Raw genomic sequence first — 25,044 nt, 5'->3', positions numbered from 1 at the left:
ATCATATTACAGCAAGGTCAATCAGTAACTGGGCATGTGTATGTATCTGAAATTTAATTGAAATTACAAGGGTGCGTAAATTGTATGATGCGAGATGTGAGGCATGTTGGTGTACGTTTGGTTTTTTAAGAACAGATTTCTAACATGTTCTTTGGGGTAATAAATAATGATTTCATAAATGTTAGGGAGGAGTTTGATTAAAAATAAAAAGCTCACCACCGAAAGTGCATCTTTATAACAGTAAGGATAGGTTGAAGTTGATTCGCAAACTACTGATTCACTGATTGTATTACTTGGTAGATATTATTTGTACAAGTTCTTTTTGTCTCATTGTATGTAGATAATAACTTAATGGTCACTGGAAACAATTCAAAACTGAAAAGTCTGGTTTAAGAAGGAAATGCAAGAAGTATTTGAGATGGTTGATCTTGGGAAGCTAAGTTACTTCTTAGGTATGAAGTGTTTCTATCTGGGTATGGAACCTTCATTTGCCAAGAGAAATATGAAAATGAGATTCTGAAGAAGTTTGACATAGAATGAAGTGATGAAAATTGATCCTGCAGTGTTTAGAAGTTTAGTGGGCGGCTTGCTTTATTTTACGGCCACCAGACCATACTTAATGTATGCAGCAAGCTTGCTTTCTAGCTTTATGCAAGAACCAAATAAACAGCATTTTAAAGCAGCTAAGAGGGTGCTAATATGTTCGAGACAAACATCAGATCTTGGAATCATGTGTGACAAGAAAGAAAACTAAATTGACAGGCTATGTAAACCGTGATTAGGGTGGCTCAATTGAAATGAAAAGCAAGTTAGTACCACATCATCAATGCAGAAGAAAGGATTCCTGAGAATATTGAAATTGTTCAGATGCCCGCAAATTCAATTGTGCTGGTAGAACCACCAAAGTTATTGTGTTTATATGTGAACAAAATTTGCTGATTTGAAGCAGCTTAAGGGATTTGACATATTGTATGAAACTGGTGATGACATATAAAGAAAATCAATCTAATCATACATGTTGAATTTGAAAATTATTTACACTAATTCTGCAGGTCCCGACCAAACATCCACAGTAATAGCTTCTGTACAAACTTGAGACCGATTTCAAGTCATTAGCCCAGCCGCCATAATATTACAACTATTATGTATTCCATATTTTAAGCTTACAACAACCACAATATTCTGTATAACTAACCTAGTGTCCCAGCTTGTGGGGATGATAGCAAATTCAACACAACTAACTAAGCCAAGGTATTTCCAGAACCAGAAGTGCGATAAATTTCATCAACATGTGCAGCAGGAACGTAGACTGCATCTAGCAGTGAGCTGTGAGTGCGGCCATAGAATGCATAAACCAATACGCCAATGATAAGCCACACTGAAACACGTGCCCAGGTTGCAGCACTGAAAGTAGACAAGAAATACATGAATTGTGAACAACATTGATATTATAACTTAAAGGCCAGAGAAATAGCCAAGCCTAATCACAAGGATCATTTAAACACATTATAGATTTTTTTTGACAAAACTGGCTGATTGATTGTATACTCACCCAAGATTAATCAGTAAGTAGACATTGATAAGAATGCAGGCAATGGGTAGGAGTGGAACAAATGGGCATAAGAAACCTGAAAAGAGAACAACAATCCATTTGAAAATTCTTTAACCAAATTGAAACGATATATGCGTCATTAAAAAGGGAACCAAGTATTGAATATACATGGCTAGCTGCATCACAAAAACACCAGTACAAGGACACAGAAAGTCCTGCTTATACACTTGGGTATGCAAAAGAAACATATATATTGATGTCTGTGTTATAGAAGACCACCTTAGCAAGGGATTATGCCCATGCAATGATCCCACATCTTCAAGCGCAAAAATGTGTTCAAGTGCCAGAAAAACAGTCATATTTTGTTGATAAATCATGGGACCCTTGGGAAGTTATGGGTTCAGAAAATGTCCTTAAATGGTCAACATGAAATATTTCATGACTATTCCAAGGTTAATATCAGATAACCAGTGTTTTCAAAAAGCAGACAGAACACAATGGGTGGTTGTCTTCAGCATACATCTTATTCAGTAACTGATGCAGAAACCTCACACAATTTGAGGTCTCTGTGAAACATCAATGCAACTACTGGGGGAACAAAACAAAGCTAGTTTCTCGGTCACGGAGTTAAGCTAGACTAAGCATATCAAGTGTGTAACCTTGATTTGAATTACTACCCAAAAAAGATAAAGTGTGTAACATGAAATATATGGGTTAACAACATACCTCCAGTGTGCCCAAAGCTATGCCTTTGCTCATCTTGATCTATACAGGTTAGCACAACCAGACCACACAGAAGAAGAACACCACCAACTCCACACAATGAAAACCGAAGGAACCTGGAAGAGAAACTAATAATTTAAAAGACTAAAAAAATAAACTTGGAAGCTCTAAGTGCTACGAAGGTAAGTTTATGTAGGGCAGAAAAAAGATTTAAAAGCTAAGAGATGCCTTTCAGGCATGGTAGCACACAACACATTTCCACTCAACTCTCTTAATGTATGAAGTATACACACCTAGGAAGGCTCAAATCTGAAGCTGAGTAGGTAAGAAGAAAAACCCCTACACAGGTGAACATTATAGTCCACCCAGCAACTCTTCTCCTGTTCTTTTCACTGAAAATATCTGTAATAATCACAATATACAACAGAATAGAAAACTTCAGCACAACCCAGCTGATACTAGACAGGGCCAAAAACAATAAATGATTACAAGGATTCTGGCATGAATTATTTCTGAGTCTCATGTTCAATCCAGTCTCCATAGCTTTTAATATGGTGCTAGAATGAATTTTAGTTAAACACAAAAAAGAATATAACCGACATCTGTAAGATCTGTCTTATTATTTGTTAAGCACTCCAACAATATCATAATGTTAAACATTTTGCGATTTGTGTCCTCTTTCTCAGGTTTTCCATGTTAATTTTAATGAAGAAAAAGACTTCCAGTTGGATGGATCTTCTTGCCTATCAGGCGACAGTCTTAATTTTAGTTATGTTAATTTGATTCTAGTGAATCTAGTTAAGATTGAATCCCCAAAATTTAGAACCAAGTCATAGATGTTGATGACAGTTTTATATGAATATCTCTCTATGATTAATGAATGCCTATAGGCAAACCAATCATATTAACTATGTTCAGTAATGCATTGAATCTGATTATTTAAAAGAGCATAAATTGCTTATTCAAAAGCTCTCTAGTACTGATGCAAGAATATACAAGGGACATACAATACCTTGAAATTGCTTAATAATAGGATCAGCAACTGGTGCAACCTTTTTACTGAGTAAAGGTTGAATATTGCTGGAAGTGCCAAGCTTTTTCCCATTAACAGATACAGAACTCTGACCATATAGCAATGAGACAGAATCGATTGATTCCTGGAGTGATGATGGAAGAGGCACCTCATCTGGTGTGACATATCTCAGAATCAATACAGAAATTGCTACCATAGTAAAGGCAAGAAGTGTACCCACACTAACCTGCAGAAGGAAGGCAATTGCTGAGACTCAGAATTGCTATTAAGTCAGGCATTTAGACTTATTGGCCATTTAATTCAAGAACTTGCCCAGGAACTAAAAAATCCAGAAAGAGTAGCTTATTTAGTTACTAGAAGAATACACTAAATTGTATTTCATAAAAAAATATAGCCCAATTAGATTAATCTTTTATACAAAAAGGATTTTTAGTACGTGAAAAAAATTGTGAAACAAAGGCCTTTCGAGCTAGGATTCTATCAAAAACAGGACAACAATACTGATACTTGAACAAACATGAATAATTGTGTGTCTGGATTCCCAATAATGGTATTAAAAATCAGGACTGAGGCTAACATTTCAAAGATATATCAGTTTCTGGCCACTTCAAAATTCTGGTTAAAAAATTTAACAAGTACTCTCGTACTCACTTTTGGACTTCACAATTAAGTTGGAGCATCAAACAGTAGTGTTAGGAATTGATATCAACAACAGTCCACTTACCATTCCTGCCAACTGAGAAACCTCCATACAGAATGCCAAAGTTGAAGCAACAATACCAGTCACAATAGTACTCTTAACTGGAACTTGAGTGTGTGTGCTGACATCTGAAAAGAATGACGGCAGCAAACCATCTCTTGCCATTGCCATCAGAATTCGAGGCTAAGAAAGACAAATAAGAAAGATGAAGGTCATCCACAATTAATTACATATAAAACAAAGGAATCATTCAGCAGTAAAAGCGACAGAGAATCTAAGAACAGACACAAGCAGAATGAAACCAACTTAATAGTTGCATCTAAATTAACATACGTTACTACAAAATGATATGGAATTAGATTCTACAAGGAAAACTTTGCCTTATTTTGTTTTATAGAAACATTTAAGCATCCACAAAATGCAAAGAAGCTGTCTAGTAAATCTTATCCAGTTTTATCATGAGGTTCAATCTGCAAGCACTGTGGTGGAATTAAATAAATAAATATGAGTAAAGCGTGTATCAACATTTCAAATGTAGACAAAGCAAAGCACTTAATGGTGCATCCTCATCAAAAAAAAAAAGTTCTAAAGAATCAGGGATGTTAAACAAGAACATAATATCATCAATGAAAGCTCTGTTAATGGGCAAGTAATCATAAAATTTAGCAACACTCAAAGAAAATTCTAGGTATTGCTATTTTTACCTGCGGAAGAATCGAACCCATTAATGTTGAGCAGAGTGCAGTAATAGCTCCAACTGTTATTATGTACCTAGAATTCCACACAAACCCCCAAAAAAATACAGGAGAAAAGAATAATTTAATTCATTGAAATAAGAAATTATTAATCGATATACCACAAATTTTTCAACCAAAATTGTTACTCACGCTGCCCATTGCATCCCATGATTTGCAAATGCAGAGGAGATGGGAGTATCAGGATCCATTGCATAATAAGGCACCAGACCAACAATGACAGAGGAGACCAGCATATACAATGCACAACAAATAGACAATGCAGATCCAATGCCCAATGGCAAATCTCGTTGAGGATTCCTTACCTGACAGAATAATTAAAATTAGAAAAATAATTGTTTGAATCCATCAAGGCAGTCCTATAAAAATGAATCCAAACAGCAATAAGTAAAAGGGATAAATGGTGAGGCAGGGAAAAGAACAGCATATATACCTCCTCAGCAGTACTGGCAACTGAATCAAAACCAATATATGCAAAGAAGACAGTTGCAGACCCAGCAAGCATCCCATTAACTCCAAAGGGAAAATATCTATGTCAACAAACAAGATAAAATAAATAACTCTAGAAAGTCATCTTATCAAAGTTGGTGGCGTGAGGTGGGATTGTCTATTACCCAGTGGGAAGTTTATATCCAGCCCATCCAGTCTTGAATCCCAGATAACCACCGGCTATTATGACAAAGAGCATGGCACATACATTGGCAATTGTAGCAATTCCTTGAGCAACTGTGCTCTGCAAGAGTGTTTAAGTAAGGAAACCAGCTATAACACCAAAAAAAGAGTTCAAAGAAAGAAACAAAAGTCGAATGGAAAGGAACAAGAAGGCACCTCCTTGATTCCCAGGCACAAGAGGCCAGTGACAATAAATACTAGAATTGCAGCACAAGGGTCAACAACGATATCAAGCCCAGGAATATAATGGCGAGACAGAAAAATGGGTAGACCATCTCCACCTCCAAAAAGCAGTGCCTAGATGCATAAATAGTAACACAGTTAACCAAGTACAACCCTCCCAGCCTCTAAAACAAAAATCCAAAACAAATAGAGCAGAAATACACACACACACACACACATGAAGTTGGTAGATACTGAAGAGCAATATTCATGTGAATTTGTAGATATAGATATACAAAGTTAAAAACAGTAAAACTTTAGATGATCTCCAAATCAAGTTACTTTATCAATACTCAATCACATTGAACTTAGATCCAGTAAATGGGACTGCTGTAAAATTGCAGTTAAATTGCTTTTTATGTCCTGTTTCACAATCATTTTGCAATTTTAACACACATAGTATTACTTATAATTGAGCACTTTAGAAAATTTATTAGGAATTCCATCGGAATTGATAACATATTCAATAGAATCTGGCAAAAACCCCCAAAACATAAATAAATCTTAGTTGCTAAACTGATGTCAGTCATCAAATTGATAATGCAGAAAATCATGGCAAAGCCAATGGTGATCTGTTTGAGATTTATGAACACCTAATGCAATAAAGTATGCTCTAGAATAAAATAAACAATGAAACTCATATAACTCACCAGTGAAAGCCAAAAATAATAAAATAATAAAAGCTAGAAGAAATTCAACCAACCAGATTAGGAGATATGCCACGAGCAACAGCAGCACCACCAATTGTATACTCAAGAATTAGAGCCCAACCAATCAACCATGCGATACTGGAAAATAAGACATCAGAAATTTGAGAACTTCAGGCGAATCAAAATTATTCTAAAGAGAGACAGAAGTCATCATCTACATCAATCAATATACAGAAACTAAACGTTTTCAACAAGCATGAAGCCTAAAAGACTGCAGAAAAAGTGAATATCAAAATCTACTGAAAGTTGCTTATTTGTCCCATTTCAAAAATTACAATTAAATAAACCTAGAACCAAAATTACACTGCAAAAACAATCCTAGATATGAATATTCAATATTAAAGGTAACAAGAAAATTACCCCTCCCCAACACATATATATGAATAGTGATAGGCACTCCCAGCAGACGGGCAACGACTTGCAAGTTCTGCATAGCAAAAGGCTGAAAAGGCTGCAGCTATTCCAGCTATTAGAAATGAAAGGGTGAGAGCTGGTCCTGAATGCTCTCTAGCCACCGTTCCAACTAAAATATATACTCCAGCTCCAATTGTTGAGCCAACACCTGAACATAGTTTGTACAAAGACTTCAGAGGTGAGATATGTGGATAAAATCAAATACATACAATTAAACGGCACCAAATACAACAAAGATTAAAAACTGAGGATCCATCAGGCCACATCTAAATTAAAAAAAAAAATCATATCACTTGAAAGGATAAGTAAAAACAAGTTTGAAACAACAAAAGGTTGTATGAGGAGCAGAGTAGGCTGCATACATCACATCTCGAACATTGATCAACCTCCAAGACATATAGCTTTTTCGAACTAAAAAAAATACACAGAGAAGATGATCATAAACGAAAACCAAGCTGAAACTTTTCAGAAAGTATCCTACCAAACACTATTAATCATAAAGATAAGTAAATGAACCAAATTCAAGTCCATCTTTTCAATAAAAACACAATTTTGCACAAACAGAAAAGTGTATACCAATTCAAAGCCATCGAACAAAACACAATTTGAATTTCCCCCAAAGATTGTAAAAGTAAACAGAATTACCAATAGCAATAAGGTGAAGAACAGACAAATTCTTAGCCAACTGATGGTATCCTCCAGCCTTAGTAAGCATAGAATCCACCTGTTTTCTCCTCACCAAACCCTTAACACAACCAGCCCACAAACCATACCCACCTCCACCACCATCTACCTGAGAATCACCAAGAATACCCATAGCAGAGGCAACAAAGAAAATAACCTCACCCTCAACAACAACAAGAAGAAATCAAAAGATGAAAACTTTTTATAAATACTCCAACAACAATCCTAAAGTATCACAACCGCCCGCATCCCCGGTGAAAAAGATTCGGCCTTTGTACAGAGTAGGGTGTGAGGGAGGCGGACAGGTGGATTTTGAAAGGAGAAAATCTAGTTTCCTTCCCTAGCCGGTTTCTGTCGGCGGTTTCAACTGAGAAAAGAAGAAACCAAAAACTTCTCCGTTGTTGTTCTTGGAGGGTTGCGTGGAGATGGGAAATGGTGTGAGGAAACGCGCCAAGTCGGGCTGCCGTTTTATACATTGGTGGGCATAGCAGGGATTAAACAATGAATTGAAGGATGGGTCAGAGAAACTACAGTCCACGGATGAATTATTGGAATGCAACCCCAAAAACTCCGTTTGATTTTTACATTGATTTGAATTTGACCGTTGAATTGGTTTAACTGGTTAAGACTTAAAATTAGAATAACAAAGTAAATTAATAAAACTATAAATTCTCATTTTGATACATAATTATATATATAAATAATATATCATTAAATAATTAGATAATTTTAAATTAAAGATAAAATAATATTTAATCATAGAATGATATATTATTTGTATATATGAATTATATACTAAAATTAAATACATATTATACTGTTCAAAATAAATACAAAGAAGATTGAAAAAATACAAAGGCATTTCTCTTTCAACAAAATGGCATGAAAATAATGAAGAGAGTTAAAATGGAAAGTTGTGATGGAGGTTAAATTTCTTACCTAGAAAAGATTTATTATAAAAGGAAAATATGAACACACATTCATGAAAATCACTCAGAAAACAAACATGGGTGGAATGACCAACTCAAATTGGTGTTGGGTGGAAGAGACTTTGCTTTGTAGGGTTGGAGAGAACAAATAAGTTGACCCCTAATAAAATATCATTTAATCTTTTCATTTTCCCTCCTAAAAAAAAAAATAAACATTTAACATTAAAACAAACACAAGAATTCTCTAAAATAAAAGTAACAAACACTTTATATTAACTTTTACACTGATTTTATTCAAAAAAAACCCTTGATAAGAAATGATTTTCGTCAAAAACTTATGTATTCATCGATATTTTAATTTGAATATAGGTCAAATTCGATCAAAATCTCTTTTAGACTTCTGGGTAAAATTGTTTAACCTTATCTTAATGGTTATATTCATATAATTCATCTAATATTTGCTCATATAAACCTCTTAACATAGTTAATTTATATAGGGTAAAATTGTTTAATCTGAACATGGAAGTAGATATTTGTAATATATGTTTCAAATTAAAATTAAGTCTCACAAGGATATGCAATAAACATGTAAATTTGGACTTAGGAATAAAGGTTGTAATAGTAAAGTAATAAAGAGGAAGAAGAGATAAAGAAATAAAAAGGTTAAGAAATAATAATAGTAATAGTAATAGTAATAGTAGGAATGAATATGACAAATGATGAAATGACCACCACATGTAGTGCAAGTGAAATAAGGCATAGAACACAATGATTCACTCACAAGAATTATAAACATAATTATATGTATGCCCAATATTTTAATCCTTCTGGAATCCTATGTAAGTGTGTATTATTCATAACTTTGACCAGTACATGATTAAAATAACAACACATCTCTTCAAATATAGGAAAGGTCAGGAACCATTTTCAGCCAAAGTCCCCAAAGAATGATGTATTTTCAAATTTTAATCCATTAACTTTGAAAATCTTAAATACTTATCTATGAGAGATTAAGTCTATTAGTTTTAAAAGTAAAATCATTATTTTATTTATAATATTAAAAATAAACTAAAATTTAATTTATTTTTACCTTCCTAAACTCTAAAAACTAAAAGTTTTTCTTTAGACCAACAATAATTAAAATATCATGAAATTCTTAAATTTCATCATGAAATTCTAACTCTAGATTGGAGGTATGAATAAGAGAGTAAACAAAATTGACAAATTAAAATATCATACCCTTGTTTGTGACTCATGCTCTTCACAATCTCTTTATATATAAACATGGACTTTGCAAATTAACAAAGAAGAGTAAGTAATCTTTGGGTGGTGCTAGCAACTCTAAAGGATTGATTGATACAAAGAAAAGAGGATTTTAGAGAGAGATCACATACTGTTTATGAAGAATGAATTGTAATTTGTACAGGCAACATAACTTATAATTTATATTTTGTGTAAAACGAGTATTACAATTTATAGAACGACTGTTTGTCAACGTAACCTTGGTTAACCTTTTATCCAATGTGTTAATCAAACGTTCCATAATATTAGAACAAACGTTCCTTTACACAAACCAAAGATGGGCTATTCCTTGATATGGAATGAGTATTCTCTCTCATAAGTCCATTCTAATCCCACTATATATCTTCTAGACTCAAACAATCGACCACCCAATTTATAGAGAATGTGGAAAACATAAATCTATTAACAATATTAGTATCGTATCATTTGATATATCATTAAGACTGAGACATAAAATAGTCTTTTTCTCCTATCAATCTTAAGTTTATCATTTAATTTCTGATACAACAATCAAATACTAATTAAAATCATATAAACCTCCTAAAATGGTTAATTAATGAATTACCCATTTGTATCTACATAAAGAAATATTTATTTATATATTAATTTTATGATTCATTTATGATAAAAATTAATATGTTATTACTAGTTTTAAAATTATGCAGAATAAAAAAAAAATATTTCTCAAACACATGCCCTTTTTGGTTATAATAATATATTTAAAATTCACCAATATTTTTTAATTAGATTCTGGATATGGAAGTAAATATTTGTTACACATGTTTCAAATTAAAATTGAGTGACAAGGATATGTAACAAACAGGTAAATTTGGGTTTGGAAGCAATGATTGTCACTTGGAAGTAAATTAAAATTAACTCCAAGTTTAATTTAATTTATTTGGCATAATTTCTTCCGCCTCAAAGAATCAGTCTGAATGACAAAGACAGAAAAAGGTTGTGTACAAATGTGATCATAATAAAAGGCATGAAGATGACAATTGAAATGACCCCCACATGGGCGGCAAGTGAAATAAAGCAGCACAATAATTCACCCAGAGTTCCTGTAAGCCAATAATTTTTTATATAAATAATTAAAAATTAAAAATAAAAAATTATTTAATTATATAATAAAATATTATTATTTATAAGTAAAAAAAACTATTTATCATTTAAGGTATATTGATTTTTTAAAATTTTTTCCGTTAATTTTAAAAGTAAAATTATTATTTTATATTTAATATAAAAAAAAACTTAAATATGATTTCATTCCTCTCCTTTAAATTTAAAAACTTAAATATGATCTCATCTTTATTGTTTGGAAAGACGATTCTTCTTTTCAGACAATGTCTCTGGACAATAATTCACCCAGAGTTCTTGTAAGCCAATAATTTTTTATATAAATAATTAAAAATTAAAAATAAAATAATATTTAATTATATAATAAGATATTATTATTTATAGGTAAAAAACTATTTTTCACCTAAAGTATACTGATTCTTAAAGTTTTTTCCATTAATTTTAAAAATCTCATTTACTTACCCATGACCGTTTAAATCTGTTAATTTTAAAGGTAAAATCGTTATTTTATATTTAATATTAGAAATAAACTTAAATATGATTTTATTTCTCCCCCTAAATTTAAAAAACTTAAATATAATCTCGTCTTTATCGTATGGAAAAACGATTTCTCTTCCCAGACAATATCTCTAGAAGTCGAAGGGGTTGGAATAGAATTGAGGTAGACTGTCAGAGAAAAGGAAACAATCAGGAGAGAGAGAGGACTAACGATAGAGTCGGAGAAGATGATCGGATTTTGAAACTAAATCTTAAAGGGGAAATGCGATTTTTTTCAAACTTAGCTTGGGAAAGAAAATGTTAGTTTTTAAACTTTTAGGGAGAAAAATGAGATAAATTTTTTAAAAGTTAAAATTTCGTTAATTTTAACCAATCATAAATGAATAAATGAGATTTTTAAAATTAACAGGAGAACTTTAAGAAATCAACATATCTTGAGTGGGAAATAGTCCTTTGGCCTTATTTATATATAAAATTCACTCACAAGAATTCTTTCCCCACACTCTATTCTAATTATATTCATATATATATATATGTATGTATACATTAATAAGTTTGTCGTGTACGTAATAAATAATAATTAACTTTTAATCAAAGTCAAATTTTGAATACGAAAATGAATTATAAGTAAAGCTTCCACCCGAGTCTTAACAAATTAAGCAAAAACTCTGAACCAATGTTGAATTTTCTTCCTTTGAAATATTTAAGACACTAAGCTGTGATTTGTCATAAAATTGATCACCCAATCTTTTATAATTCAATTAAATTGAAAAGTGAAGTCATTGATTTGAAATTGACAAATAGAAAAGGTCAAAAATCAATTTAATGTAAAATAATGTGTTTTTTGACCTAGTATGGGCTGACGTTGCAAAATTGGATAGGATGTGCCTCTGCTTTTTCTTCATTGTCTAATGATCAAGGCTTGAAGAAAAGAGTGTTGCTTGCTTCTCTTTCTTACTTGACTGCCCAACCCAGCATCGGTTTCATTGAACCTTCAAATGTCTTGACTGATTGAAATGTCTTTCTGGCTAAAAGTGGGAGTTCACATTGAATGACCCACACTAGATATTTGTTTCAGAAAATATTTTATTATTAAAATTAAAATATTATATTAAAAATAAATTATTAAATATAAATAATTATTATATTTAATAGTGCTTGATATAAAATAAATATAACAAAAATGATCTCTTTTTCTGTTTGTGTATAAGAAACAGAAGAAAAATATATAAAAATAAAAGAATATACGTAATAGCTAGTGTGAACCAGATCCACTAGATGAATAGAATTATGAGAAAAAGAAAGCCACAACTTTCTATATCCTTCTAAGAAAAGAAAGAACAGATTCATTGAATGTCAACTCATATAATCCCAGAATTGTAACACACAAACCCAATGCCAAGCTGTCATGTTACCTGGTTCATGTCAAGTTATGCACAACCCACCCAAATTACACCCTGATAATAAGTACCAAGCAAATTTGAGATGGAAGTGCATTCATTTTTAACTATTCATCAAAAAGGAATTTCAGGATGAGCTGGATGCCTGGACCTAATAATACCCATACCCAGGCCATTTGTCTATCACATATTATCATCAAGCTTGGCTGAGTACATATAAGCAAAATAAGGACCGGAAAATTTACTAGTTCAACATAATAACCAACATGAATAAAATTGCAAACCTGGAAAATGGAAGTGGTTGCAATGATGCGCATTGCCCATTTAACAAATTGAGCAACACCAACATCAACAGTTCCATCTTTTGAGATCCCAAATTTCCTTACGAACCAGTAACCTAAAGTAGCTCCTGCAAGTACAATTCCAACTAGTAGGAATATGGAGACCTGTAAGAAAAATGGCACAGTCTTTAAAAAATTGGTTCACTTGCACAGACCAAAGAAAACAAAAAAGGAAAAAAAAACTTTGGCAAGCACATGACAAGTGAGAAAACAGTTACACAGAAAAAATTCAAAAATAAGAATCCCAAACTTTCCCAAGGAGTGTCCTTTACTAAAATTGTACATGTTTCTTAAAGACAGGAAAATGATTCCCATTGTTTGAAATTTCTGTTGCTTAAACAATACTAATAATAAATCGAGTTTGATAGTCAGAAGTTTCAAACTATTTTCAGACAGTTCTTCAACTATTCAGAGACAGCACTTACAAGTAGAGGCTTCCTGTTCTAAACTATATTTCCCTAAATATATATATACAAAAACCTATAAAAACAAATACAGTTGTACCTTCATATATATTTAATATTGTTGAGTTTTTACCACTATGTAATCTAAATATCAATTCATCTACAATGAACATTCACTGCATGTTGCATCCATGCCAGTAGTTTCAGTCTAAAAACACAAGATGCTTCATTCTTTTAAGTTAAATAAAGAAAAATTTAATCCCATTTTCACATGATTGATGTAATCCATTATTCAAGTCATTTTCCTGAAAAGTTACCACTCAATCAATAAGTTAATATTAATTGGTAAGAGCTCAACAATAGTATTTCAACTCAAAACCCTCCCTCATGCACCACATGAATCCAAAAATAGACACATGAAAATGCAAACATAAACACAATTTGCCATAATAGAACTAACCTAAAATTTAACACAAGACCTGTTCAAAATAGCTTGATACCATCTTAATTACCACTCAATAATCTATATTAACAAGGAAATTCTAACAGTACTATTTAAACTCTTAACATGTTTTATTGTTACCTGACGCAAATTGCACAATCTAATAGCTAGTGCATGTACAATTAATTATATAATAAAAAAACTTGTTAGACGTATGATCAACAAGGGAAGAAAGCATACATAACAAACATAACTGTCAAAAAATATCAATAACGGTCAACAACAGGACAATTTTGAGGGGAAAAAGACAGGAGCCAAGCACATGAGAAGAAGATCAGATGTAGGCCTCCCCAAAAAAATGCAACCAAGACTGCAGAAAGTACCCACAACTATGCTACAACAAAAAAAAGATTTATGTTCCCAAATTATTTAACTTTTAATATAAACTTGTTTCCAGATTTCTTCATTTTTGCAACTTTCATGTCCTAAATTGTAAAAGATATGTGTCCATATTGACTCCATAAAGCGTGCTTCACAACAAATGAGCAAAATCCAAAGTTTCAGTTAATGAAGACAAATATTAAAAATTAAACCAAATGTGCCTCTCAAATAAGAAGATAACAGTAGAAAATCGCATACTTAAAGAGGCATAAATCATCCATAATGCGACTTACTTCAAACATCTTGACTGGAAAATGAAACCATATTGCATAATTTGTTTGCCTTTTTAATTTGATCTATATATCTTCTACATTTCTTCCTTCCTATCTGTGAAAAATGTCAAAAGTTACAAAAGCACATTTCAGGAAATAAATTTAAATCAAATGACTCCTGAACTGAAAACTCTATTGCAGATGACTTATGAAATCACACAACTTGATTGAGATATAAAAGTGTATGTATTTATACATCATCACCAAACAACACTCCATGAAAAAAAGTCACAGCGGCATGTAAAGATGGAGAACAACAATTTCACAGAGGTAATATCTAAAAGAAAAAAACAACTTACCGGATTGTGCATCTCCTCACTAACTCCAAAATTGACAAGAATCGAATTCACCGGCACTGAGAAATGATGTAACAGAAAAGATCCAGCACAAAGCTAAAGGTGAAATTAATAGTAAGATCCATCTGCATTAAAAAAATTTGTTGAACTTAGGCTAAACTATGAGCACTCACCACTGATCCATAAATAGTTAGATACAAGATGTTCTTCCTTCCAGTTGGCATCGGTTTCATTCCCTACATCACAAGACAAAATTAAGAAAGAAGAGAGAATTGAGAACAAGCTAAGAAGGATACATGTTACATAGAACAGGACGTTGGGAGTACACATAATCTAAATAAACAGATTGTGAACAAGTCAAGGAATGAATTATTTTTTCCTGAAGCTAGAGAGGGGAAGAAAAGAGGAATTCGCTTCTCATTTTTGCAACTCTTAACTTCTTTTCCAACCTTCACTTCGAGTAATTCTTCCTAGACATCTATCAGGCATAAAAGAATATGACAGAGGAGTAAACTATAAAGCAACAGCATAAAAGACTTAAGCACCTGAAAGAGAAGAATTATAATAACAAGAAAAACTCCTATAGCCATCAAACTGCTATGGTAAAAGGGAACCCAGTTGCTGACAATTGGTGCTAACAGCAGCAGAACAAATCCAAATGCTAGACAAACGAGACGCCAACAGCAAAAATATGTTACAACCAATATAGAAAACACATTTGCAACATGTAAATTAAAAGAAGTAATTAAAGGCAGAAGAGCGACAGCAGCACCCTCTTCAACTGCAACCGATACAGAACCAGAGGCTCCACCTACAAACCTCACATCAATGTATCTCTCCTCATATGGTGACATGATAGAGCTCCAAACTCCCCCCTTTTGAATAGTTTGCCACTCATCCATTTCACACTGACATAATCCAAGTGAAGCATTCCTGCACAAACTTTATCAGTCAAATACAACATTCCACAACATTCACAGAATTAGGATATTTTCTAAACTGTTTCCAAGTAAGGCACAATATGTCACTTACCAATGAAAACAAACCTGGATTTTACTATGTAACCTGTCAGGGATTACCACGGAAGGAGCTAAAGTGACCCGAAAGGAATTGGCATAACTCCCAAGTTTCAATCTTGAGTATCCGGAAACTTGAACTCTCTCACAAGATATAACATCTTTTGACCCAGGAACATCCATAAGAGGATACGGGGTGACATCTACTGCAGGATTCATCTCTATATCAACACCTGTAAAAAAATCATAAATGCCAACATAATTTCCAAATACATAAACAGAACACACAAAAAATAAGTCAAGCAAATTTTCATGATAGAAACAAAACCCCATCAAGTTGCATATCCAAATTAGAGAAGCAGGCAAATGTACAGGTGCAATGCATGTAAATGCTGAACCATAAAGTTGATATCAAATGAACCTTAACATATTCATAAATCCATTGGTACCTAATTTAAAAATGCTTCTTAATTGACAGAATAATACCCTAAAACTCAATAAATCACAAATAAGATTTAAACGTTTAAACTGTAGATAGGATAATTTTTTCCTTCAATTGATTTCCTCAGCAATCAAAATGAAAGCTCAATTTCATTACAAAAATAGAAAGAACTCCACAACATGAAAAAAAAAAAACCATATATTCCCCTTTTTGGAATTTAATGGGCAACCAAACTGCGACAAACACATAAACCCCAGAAACAACAGAAAATAACGGAAAGAAGAAAGAGAAGAGAAGGGCGCGCATACCTTTGAAAGGCTCATGTGGGCGGCACGTGACAAAAGTAAGAAGCAAAGACAGAGTGAAACACAGAGAGCAGGGGAAGTAAAAGAGGAGGCACGTGTAACCATGACCATGACTTCCTCCCCTTCGTCTGTGTCAATGTATTTGTGAAGACAGCCGACTGGGAAGCCTCAGAAATTATGATTGAAATAATCAAATGAATGAAAAGCGCGCTCTGTCTCTCTGCAAAGCAATTACTTGACATCAAATATACAATTTATACGTATTATCAAAATTTCACAGATAATCACAGTATCCCCCTTAAAGAAGCTTGGGAAATATCAAAAATTTAACTGTTGAAGTTATAAGTAGTAAGAGGACAAGTACAAATCATTGACATTTACTAAGTTTGCCTGGATAACAGCTTCCCATCTCCATGTTTACAAAGTCAGTTCCATGATTTAAATTTAGGCGCTGATTCAATATTTTATTTATATATATATATATATATATAATTTAATTAATATTTAATTACATGATATCTACGTATCTAAATTATATTTCTCAATTAAAAATTAAGTGAAGGTACCTCGTTTTCTAAATTGGCGGTGGGATAAAAAGTGTAAAATTCAGAACGGAACGAATTGTAACCGGCACCCGACCCGGCTCACCAAAAAACAAACCAGGAAAAAAGAGAAAAGATATTTGTTTGAAAAATCCAGGGAACCAAAGGAGGAGATATGCAGCTGTTTGTTTGAGTTTTGGCGAGAAGACCTCTTTAAATTCCACCCAAATGTTCCTCTCGTCTTTGTTTCTGAATTGGATGGGAACTCTCGCCACCTCCTCTTTCACTTTGCCTTCACTCCCTCTTACCACTCGCACCCTTCAATTCGTCAACCTCAAATACTCTTCTTCTTCTTTATCTTCTTCTCGTTCTTTTCCCACCAAACGCCTTTCTTATAAAAATCTCGATTCTCGAAATTTTTGTAGATTTACGTGTTTTTGTGCCCATAATAACGATGTAGAGAAGCGTGACGATAGTTTATCCAATGATTCCGGTGTTAAAACTGCGTCGCGTGATGAAGTAGAACAGAAAAGGAGTGATGAATTTGGTTCGGAGAACACTCCCACTTCTGTTTCTTCAAGGGTAATTTTTTACTTGTGTTAGCTTTTCTTAATATTTGACTTCTAATGTAAGTTGTTTAGGCATTGTTGGTTGGCATTTGCAGAAATGTGTATAAATTGTCTTATTTAAAAATGGATTTCTCATTCGAGAGTGAGCATTGCAAATTAGAGGTCTAGGACAATAAAATAGTAGTTTTGAAGCGTGCAGAATTTCAATTCTTTATTAAACTCATTTCTTCACATGAATAGATGTTATAACCAATGGTGAGGTGCATCGCAAGGCTAAGCATGGTTCAGTCTTATTAAGCAAAGTAAAAAATTTGTCACATTGTGAGCCAAGTGGAAAATAAATTGCAATTCTTAGAAGAAATTCCACTGATCGGTTGTGTTATGTACTGATAGAACTACTAGAAGCCAGTGAACTATGATGTTTTAGACTGGAAGCGTACATGTACAAGGCTGTTGTATGGTTAATGTCTTTTTGAAGTCTGGCCAATAAGACGATTCATGTTTTTATCTTTGTAAACGGTGTATATCTCATGTTGCATTGTGCGATTTCTCAATCAAATTTCAGGCATTTCCACCCTAGATTTTGGATGAAAATGTACTCATCTTTCATTTGGATGTCCTTTAAGTACTTGATTCTTGTTTGGAAATTGTGTTATTTGGATTCAAAGGATTCATAATCTATATTTCTTTTTCAATTTATCTTGCATTATCTTGCTTTCTGTCAATGAATAGTGTTGGCTCACTTTTTTTTCTTTGTATGAAGAAAACTAAAATATATATTAAAATGACAAGGGTAAAGAGAGAGAATTTATGAAAACAAAACTGAAAATGGGATGAATGGGTGTTTGTGTTTGTGTAATATGCTAAGATGACAATTCTGATGGTAACATATTAGTTGTTTCCTTCATCAGCCACCAACTATATCTCCAATTGGACCAGCATATAATAATTTCCAAGTTGATTCTTTCAAGCTAATGGAACTTCTAGGACCTGAAAAGGTAGACCCAGCAGATGTAAAACTAATTAAGGACAAGCTTTTCGGTTATTCAACTTTTTGGGTGACCAAAGAAGAACCATTTGGAGATCTTGGGGAGGGCATTCTTTTTCTTGGAAATTTAAGGGGTAATAGAGAAGATGTATTTGCCAAACTTCAGAGACAGCTGGCTAAGGTTACTGGTGATAAACACAACCTGTTTATGGTGGAGGAACCCAATTCTGAAAGGCCAGATCCACGTGGTGGACCTCGTGTTAGCCTTGGCTTGCTTCGGAAAGATGTCTCTGAACCAGGGCCAACAACACTTTGGCAATATGTGATTGCTTTCTTGTTATTCCTTTTGGCCATTGGTTCCTCAGTGGAGTTAGGAATTGCATCTCAGGTTAGCAATCTACCTGCTTATTTTGACAGATTCGATGGCACTAATTGTAGATGTTTCTACATATTTCGATTTCCTTTATCTTTCTGGATGTCATCTAGTTTTTTTGTTATTTAAGAAAGCATATTTTTTGTTAACAGATTAATAGACTTCCTCCAGAGGTAGTCAAGTACTTCACAGATCCACATGCTGTTGATCCACCTGATATGGAGCTTCTATACCCTTTTGTGGAGACTGCTTTGCCTCTAGCATATGGCATCTTGGGGGTTTTGCTTTTCACGTAAGCAACATTTCTTTCGTTTTAGTTACTGTGTGCAACTCATGATACACTGATCCACCATGATAGTTTATTTTTATTATTACTAGTGTATTGAGAAAAATGGGTAATGTGAATGCTTATGTTGATAGTTAAACAAAAGGGACATAATATGGATTTTTTATAAAATCTTCTTTGTTACTTGAAGTAACAAGAAGTCATTTTTTTCTCAGATATCCTTCTTCAATTATTTCAGAGGCTCATTCTCCAATAAATCACTAGGTTTCTCATATCTTCATAATGCAATCCAAGTTTAGCGTGTCATGTTAAGTCATTGATCAACTTACAAAATACTTGAATTTTAATTTGTTTTAATCTATTCATAGATTAGTGTCTCCCGTTGAACATAATCAAATTTAGTCATATGTGTCAGGAAAATTCATTTTGTTCTTTAAAGAGATGTACGTGTATAGTTAATTCTTATATTATGTTTTATATGCTACATGATAGAAACGGTTGTTTGCAGGAAGTGGGCCACTTTTTGGCTGCTTTTCCAAAGAGAGTAAAATTGAGCATTCCTTATTTTATTCCAAACATCACTCTTGGCAGCTTTGGTGCAATCACTCAGGTTAGTTTATTGAATTGTCATGGCAACTTCTGACTCTGGAACAACTAGGTAAAATGTTATATCTTCTTTCAAGTGGCATGTATGCCTACTTAGTGTTAACCAGGTGCCTATGTGCTAAGATTTACTTGTTGAGTGTATGCAAATAATAGGACATACCCACATATTATCTATAGTGAAGTCTAAGCGATTATACTGAAATTCTAAAATGTATGTATGTATGAGTTGTGTAATCAAGTGACGGTAAACTCATTTTTGAGATATAATAGAGTAAGTTCCTAAAAGAGGACTGGATTTTATGTTGACCATGGAGTTAGAAACCTTGTTCAGAAAATTAAGTACTTGAAAGTAGTCCAAGATATTAACCTACATTAGTTATGGTTTTGTCACTTTGGTGGAGCATTTGGAGTTCACCTTTATTTACTCCTGCAGCTTCCACTTGAAGAAAATGTCATTTTGCATTACAGTTTTGCATCATATTTTATAGTATATTCACTTCAATGTGTGGTCAGTTAATTGATTTGAAGTCTCAGAATCTTGTTAGGTGTCCCTTTAGATCTTGTTTGCTTATGGACCTTGACTGGTTTACTATGACAATTAATACTGAAACTATTTTTTTCTTTCCTTGAATTTTTTCCCAATCTCGTATTTTCTTCCTAAATCACTTCTCTTGTTTTATGCTTTGTACCCTATATTTTTCCCCATATTCTTGTTTATGCCGGAGCTTTTGTTCATATGATTTATTTTGTGGAATCTTTGCACCAATATGTACTGAAGTTATCTGTTCAGATTAGACCTCCTTTACCTTATATTTTACTCTTAAATGATATGAAAAGTCAGGAATATCAGACAATATATTAGGTGAAACTGAAAATGTTACATAATTATTGTATAGAAAGTATATTGTTATAATGACTGGAGAATTTTGCTTATCAATTGCTAATATTTGTAGTTCAAATCCATTCTTCCTGATCGTAGTACAAAAGTTGATGTTTCACTTGCGGGTCCATTTGCTGGTGCTGTATTGTCTTTTTCAATGTTTGCTGTTGGCCTTTTGTTGTCGTCAAATCCAGATGTTGCAGGAGACTTGGTGCAGGTTCCTAGCTCACTGTTTCAAGGATCTTTGCTCCTTGGTCTCATCAGTAGAGCTGCTTTTGGTTATGCATATGTCTCCCCTTTGCTTTCATGGCTTTATTCAACTAAAATTTGTGTTGGCATGCAGACTAAGCATGAAATTCATTGATGCAATACTATGTTTCCTGTTTTGATTAATCTAACAGATGTTTCGTGTGAGCTGCCAAAGTCTTGCTATCATCATGAATATTCTGGACTGACACTTACTAATATTGACTTGCAGAGCAATGCATGCTTCAATGGTTGCAATTCATCCTTTGGTGATTGCTGGCTGGTAGTCTACAATATCTGGACTCTTATTTTCTTAATATAGTGTGTGATACTTAACAATACAATTTATATAACAGTTGTGGCTTAACCACATCAGCATTCAATATGCTTCCAGTGGGGTGCCTTGACGGTGGAAGAGCTGTACAGGTACTCTTCTTCTGTTTGAACTAAGACATCTAATTATTAAAACTTGAGCATCAATTGAAGAACAATATGGAGATGGACACAATCTAATCATTTCCAGAGATGTGATTGCATGTTTTTACAGGGTGCGTTCGGAAGAAATGCACTGGTTGGATTTGGCTTGACAACTTACACATTGCTAGGATTAGGAGTGGTATGCATTCTTTCTTAACTAGTCTATTGTCAATAGACCTTCATATTGCTGCATGAACCTCAATGGTTGATTTCAGTTGTAATTGTTAAGGCCTTTGGTTTATATTAAGATGACAGGATTCAGCTCCTTTTGGGGTCACCTATTTAGGATTTTTATATTTTACAACTCATTTTTATTAAGGTAAGAAAGTCCGATATGAGTCCCCAGTTCTGATGGATTGCTGGGCATTCTAAAATAAGTAAACAAAAAATGATGCATTCAGTTGATCTTATATTTGATTTCACTATTGTCCATATAGTACTATCGAGAATCCGAGTAATTATTTATATGTGCCTCCTTTCAGCTTGGTGGACCCTTATCTCTTCCTTGGGGCCTATATGTGCTAATATGCCAGGTATGCAGATAAAAAAACTGTAACTGTAATTACTATAATAGATTTCTCATGCTTTAAAATCCCGTCTCATCTTGGCTTGGGTTACATGTGTTCACAGAGAACCCCAGAAAAACCATGCTTAAACGATGTGACAGAGGTTGGAACATGGAGGAAAGCATTTGTTGCAGTGTCCATTTTCCTTGTCTTGCTGACCCTCCTTCCAGTATGGGATGAACTTGCAGAAGAACTAGGTATAGGTCTTGTAACCACATTTTGATTTGAGCATAAATAGATGGAGTAAAGGCAAATTTTGACATTTAAAAGAAGGTGTAGCCAAATGAGTTTGTTTTCAATCTGTAATTAGCAAGCATTACTTGAAGTAATCCAAAATAAAGAAACTCTTTCAATGACATGGTTTTCAAAAGGAGTTTTCAATCCTTTCATATATTTTTTGTATCATATATTTTTGAACATCTTCTGCTCCCTTAGTTATGAGGGAGCATCTTTCATCACGATTCTTGTGATGTTGGTAATCTGTCAACGGTACAGGTTAGAAGCTAGCTCTCTGAAGCTTTGCTGCCTAGTCTTTGTTTCTTGGCTGCAAAAGGCGTAAAACAAAGTGAAGAGCTCACCTTTTAGCCATGGAGAGATCAAGCTCAGGTCCCAGGGCTGATACGACAAATATGCACGTCTGGTTCCGAGGTTATCGTTAGCATCCCACACGCCACGGGCAGCACAGATTTTGTGCCCTCTCATCAACAACAGCTTTTACATATTCCACGTGCCCTTCACCCTCTTCCCATTCCCCTCTCACTCGCCCTCGCCCTCTCCCTCTCCCTCTCCCTCTCACCAACCAACCATACCAATTTCTATTTATTTACACGGTATGTTTAAACCTTGTATAGGAAAAAAAATAAAACAAAAACAGAGAAGCTTCCCCCCCACATTCATTTTGCTACCCATAACCACCAACTCCACCACCTCTCTCCTTTACGCCCAATGGCTGATTCCAAATCCCGATGTCAAGCCTCCGGTAAGCATGCCACATCGGTTACATTGGCTGACACCGTCTCATCTCCAGCTTTACCTTCACCAGCACCGTGTGGTGCATGCAAGTTCTTGAGGAGAAAATGTGTTAGTGGGTGGGCACCGACCAGGGAGCTGCCCGCTTTGCTGCAGTGCACAAGGTGTTTGGTGCTAGTAATGTGTCCAAGCTCTTGTTACACATTCCTGTCAACCGCCGCCACGATGCGGTGGTGACTATATCTTATGAGGCTCAGGCATGCCTCTCCGATCCTGTTTACGGCTGTGTCTCCACCATACTCGCCTTACAGCAGCAGGCAATATATATTTAACCATTTATAAATCCTGGATATTAACCATGTGTACAGATTATTGTACTGATCAGATGATGTTTATATTTATTTGCAGGTGGCAGCTTTGCAAGCTGAGCTAGCATTGGTGCAAGGTCAGCTGCTAAATAACCGGTTCGCGATGACGAATGCCCTACAAAACTCCCCTGACCAGCAGCAGCCGCAGCCGCAGCCGCTGCAACATATGGGGGTGATGCAGCCGGCCTACTCAAACAGCTCTTCAGTCTCGACCAACTTCATCTCCAACTTTGACCTTGTGGCTGAAACTGCAGTGTCAGTGCCATCTTCTCAGAGCATAGATGCCCTCCATGACCTTTCACGGCGCGCCATCGATGATGAAGAAGATGAACAAGAGAGCCATATTCCTTTCATCTTTAGTAATGATCAGATAATTCGCAGCAGGAGATAAATTAAATTTAATTAACCATGGTGGAGATTATCCATTAAACAAGAAATTTTATTTGTTTATTTTCTTAAATTGGATGAGCGTATAAGCTCAAATTAAGAAGCAATTATATTTAGATTTGACCAAAAGATTTTATAATAATTAATTAAAATAGCCACTTTTAAAGCAGTGTATATAGAGATAAACAATAAACAGAGGGTTTTCCATATAGATAATAATTTTAATCTGAATTTGAAGTTTTTTATCTTAATAAAAAGAGGATTCTCTAATAGAAATGAGAATTGAAACAAAAATAATCTCTATAATCTGGGACAGAGATATATGTGTCTCCTCTCTATCCCTCTTTCAAATCCTAGTTCCCATCCTAGTCTTTATCCACATCCCTTATCTTTGCCCTTTTATATTAATTTTTTTATTTAGAATATTAACGTATTTTTAAAATGTTAAATTATTTATATTTTTTAAATTTATTTATATTTTTATTATATATATTAAAATAATTAATATATATGATAGTTGAAATAATGAATTTAATTTTAATTTTAATTAACTTTGTTATTTAATATATTGTGTTTAGATGATACGAAAAAAAAAACTTTTTCTCTTGAGAATGGAGACAAGGACAAGATAGAGAAGAATTTTTTTTCTTGAGAAGGGAACGAGAAATTTTTGTTATTCTTATAATAAAAGATGAAGACTAATATCCTTTGTAGGGATGAGAATGAAAATTAAGATCTCTTCCCTATTCTCTCTTTTGCCATTATTCCCATATAAACATTATATTATTAGGATTAAACAATAATACTTGTTTATATAGAGTGAAATTTTACTCCTCTTATTCGATTCCAAAAAACTCATCTAAAATTATTATTGTTTTTCATTGTTCTTATTATCATTGTTCAAAATTATTTTCATTCTATAATATAATAAAAAAGGTTTAGTTGTCATTGTTTTGTTATACAAATTTGGTTATTGATATCGTGCTTGGAATTTTGGGTTTACGATTTTCAAATAAATAAAGGTTCATGTTTTATGGTTATTATTGATATTGATGAATATAATGGTGATAAGAAGTGTAAGAATATACCCGTAGAAGATTGAATTGTTTCTGGGGATAATGGGGCAACTTCCTGAGTTCTTTTTGTTGGTATGTATG

The 25,044-nt window shown here is 33.6% G+C and overlaps 3 protein-coding genes and 1 pseudogene across 6 annotated transcripts; 2 read left to right on the top strand and 2 right to left on the bottom strand.

Annotated features, from left to right (window-relative positions):
* Positions 1–991: 991 nt before the first annotated feature.
* Positions 992–7,968, bottom strand: LOC123220882 (cationic amino acid transporter 2, vacuolar-like). The gene is made up of 14 exons (XM_044643469.1): positions 7,427–7,968; positions 6,728–6,929; positions 6,361–6,445; positions 5,592–5,732; positions 5,378–5,496; positions 5,197–5,293; positions 4,896–5,068; positions 4,713–4,779; positions 4,033–4,191; positions 3,288–3,534; positions 2,569–2,677; positions 2,279–2,391; positions 1,553–1,628; positions 992–1,404 (listed from the first exon to the last, which is right to left on the bottom strand). Exons 1-14 carry the CDS (start codon positions 7,596–7,598, stop codon positions 1,242–1,244), a joined length of 1,923 nt encoding a protein of 640 aa, XP_044499404.1. The 5' UTR covers positions 7,599–7,968; the 3' UTR covers positions 992–1,241.
* Positions 7,969–11,873: 3,905 nt separating this feature from the next.
* Positions 11,874–16,964, bottom strand: LOC123220883. Of its 4 annotated transcripts, none has more exons than XM_044643472.1 (7): positions 16,634–16,964; positions 15,900–16,116; positions 15,413–15,800; positions 15,041–15,103; positions 14,871–14,963; positions 12,956–13,117; positions 11,874–12,299 (listed from the first exon to the last, which is right to left on the bottom strand). In XM_044643472.1, the coding sequence occupies exons 2-7, from the start codon at positions 16,100–16,102 to the stop codon at positions 12,255–12,257; spliced, it is 954 nt and encodes a 317-aa protein (XP_044499407.1). In that variant the 5' UTR covers positions 16,103–16,116; positions 16,634–16,964; the 3' UTR covers positions 11,874–12,254. The 4 variants fall into 4 exon arrangements, with proteins under 4 accessions (XP_044499407.1, XP_044499406.1, XP_044499405.1 ...); XM_044643471.1 differs by lacking the exon at positions 11,874–12,299 and adding an exon at positions 12,434–12,877; XM_044643473.1 differs by lacking the exon at positions 11,874–12,299 and adding an exon at positions 14,533–14,626 and having other exon boundaries at positions 12,981–13,117.
* Positions 16,965–17,214: 250 nt separating this feature from the next.
* On the top strand, positions 17,215–22,533 carry LOC123219989 (probable zinc metalloprotease EGY1, chloroplastic). The gene is made up of 10 exons (XM_044641971.1): positions 17,215–17,754; positions 18,653–19,117; positions 19,255–19,394; positions 19,881–19,998; positions 20,948–21,159; positions 21,353–21,403; positions 21,477–21,546; positions 21,668–21,736; positions 22,080–22,130; positions 22,228–22,533. Exons 1-10 carry the CDS (start codon positions 17,401–17,403, stop codon positions 22,384–22,386), a joined length of 1,689 nt encoding a protein of 562 aa, XP_044497906.1. The 5' UTR covers positions 17,215–17,400; the 3' UTR covers positions 22,387–22,533.
* A 126-nt stretch (positions 22,534–22,659) lies between these two features.
* Positions 22,660–24,045, top strand: LOC123219988 (annotated as a pseudogene).
* The last annotated feature ends 999 nt before the right edge of the window (positions 24,046–25,044 follow it).

This window comes from Mangifera indica, chromosome 7 (assembly GCF_011075055.1).
Source record: "Mangifera indica cultivar Alphonso chromosome 7, CATAS_Mindica_2.1, whole genome shotgun sequence".
NCBI lineage: Eukaryota > Viridiplantae > Streptophyta > Magnoliopsida > Sapindales > Anacardiaceae > Mangifera > Mangifera indica.
The sequence above is the reverse complement of the archived record's forward strand: the minus strand, read 5'-3'. Positions and strand labels throughout refer to the sequence as shown.

Excerpts from the sequence above, each read along its gene's own strand:
- LOC123220882 (XM_044643469.1), bottom strand. The coding sequence starts at position 7,598 with ATGGGTATTCTTGGTGATTCTCAGGTAGATGGTGGTGGAGGTGGGTAT. Across the intron at positions 4,780-4,895 it reads CATGGGATGCAATGGGCAGC|GTACATAATAACAGTTGGAG; the intron begins GTGAGTAACAAT and ends GTGGAATTCTAG. Across the intron at positions 2,678-3,287 it reads TATTATTAAGCAATTTCAAG|ATATTTTCAGTGAAAAGAAC; the intron begins GTATTGTATGTC and ends TGATTATTACAG.
- LOC123220883 (XM_044643470.1), bottom strand. The coding sequence starts at position 16,102 with ATGAATCCTGCAGTAGATGTCACCCCGTATCCTCTTATGGATGTTCCT. Across the intron at positions 15,104-15,412 it reads TTATAATTCTTCTCTTTCAG|GGAATGAAACCGATGCCAAC; the intron begins GTGCTTAAGTCT and ends CTTGTGATGTAG. Across the intron at positions 13,118-14,870 it reads GTGAGGAGATGCACAATCCG|GTCTCCATATTCCTACTAGT; the intron begins GTAAGTTGTTTT and ends TTTTTCTTACAG.
- LOC123219989 (XM_044641971.1), top strand. The coding sequence starts at position 17,401 with ATGTTCCTCTCGTCTTTGTTTCTGAATTGGATGGGAACTCTCGCCACC. Across the intron at positions 17,755-18,652 it reads CCACTTCTGTTTCTTCAAGG|CCACCAACTATATCTCCAAT; the intron begins GTAATTTTTTAC and ends TTCCTTCATCAG. Across the intron at positions 19,118-19,254 it reads AGTTAGGAATTGCATCTCAG|ATTAATAGACTTCCTCCAGA; the intron begins GTTAGCAATCTA and ends TTTTGTTAACAG.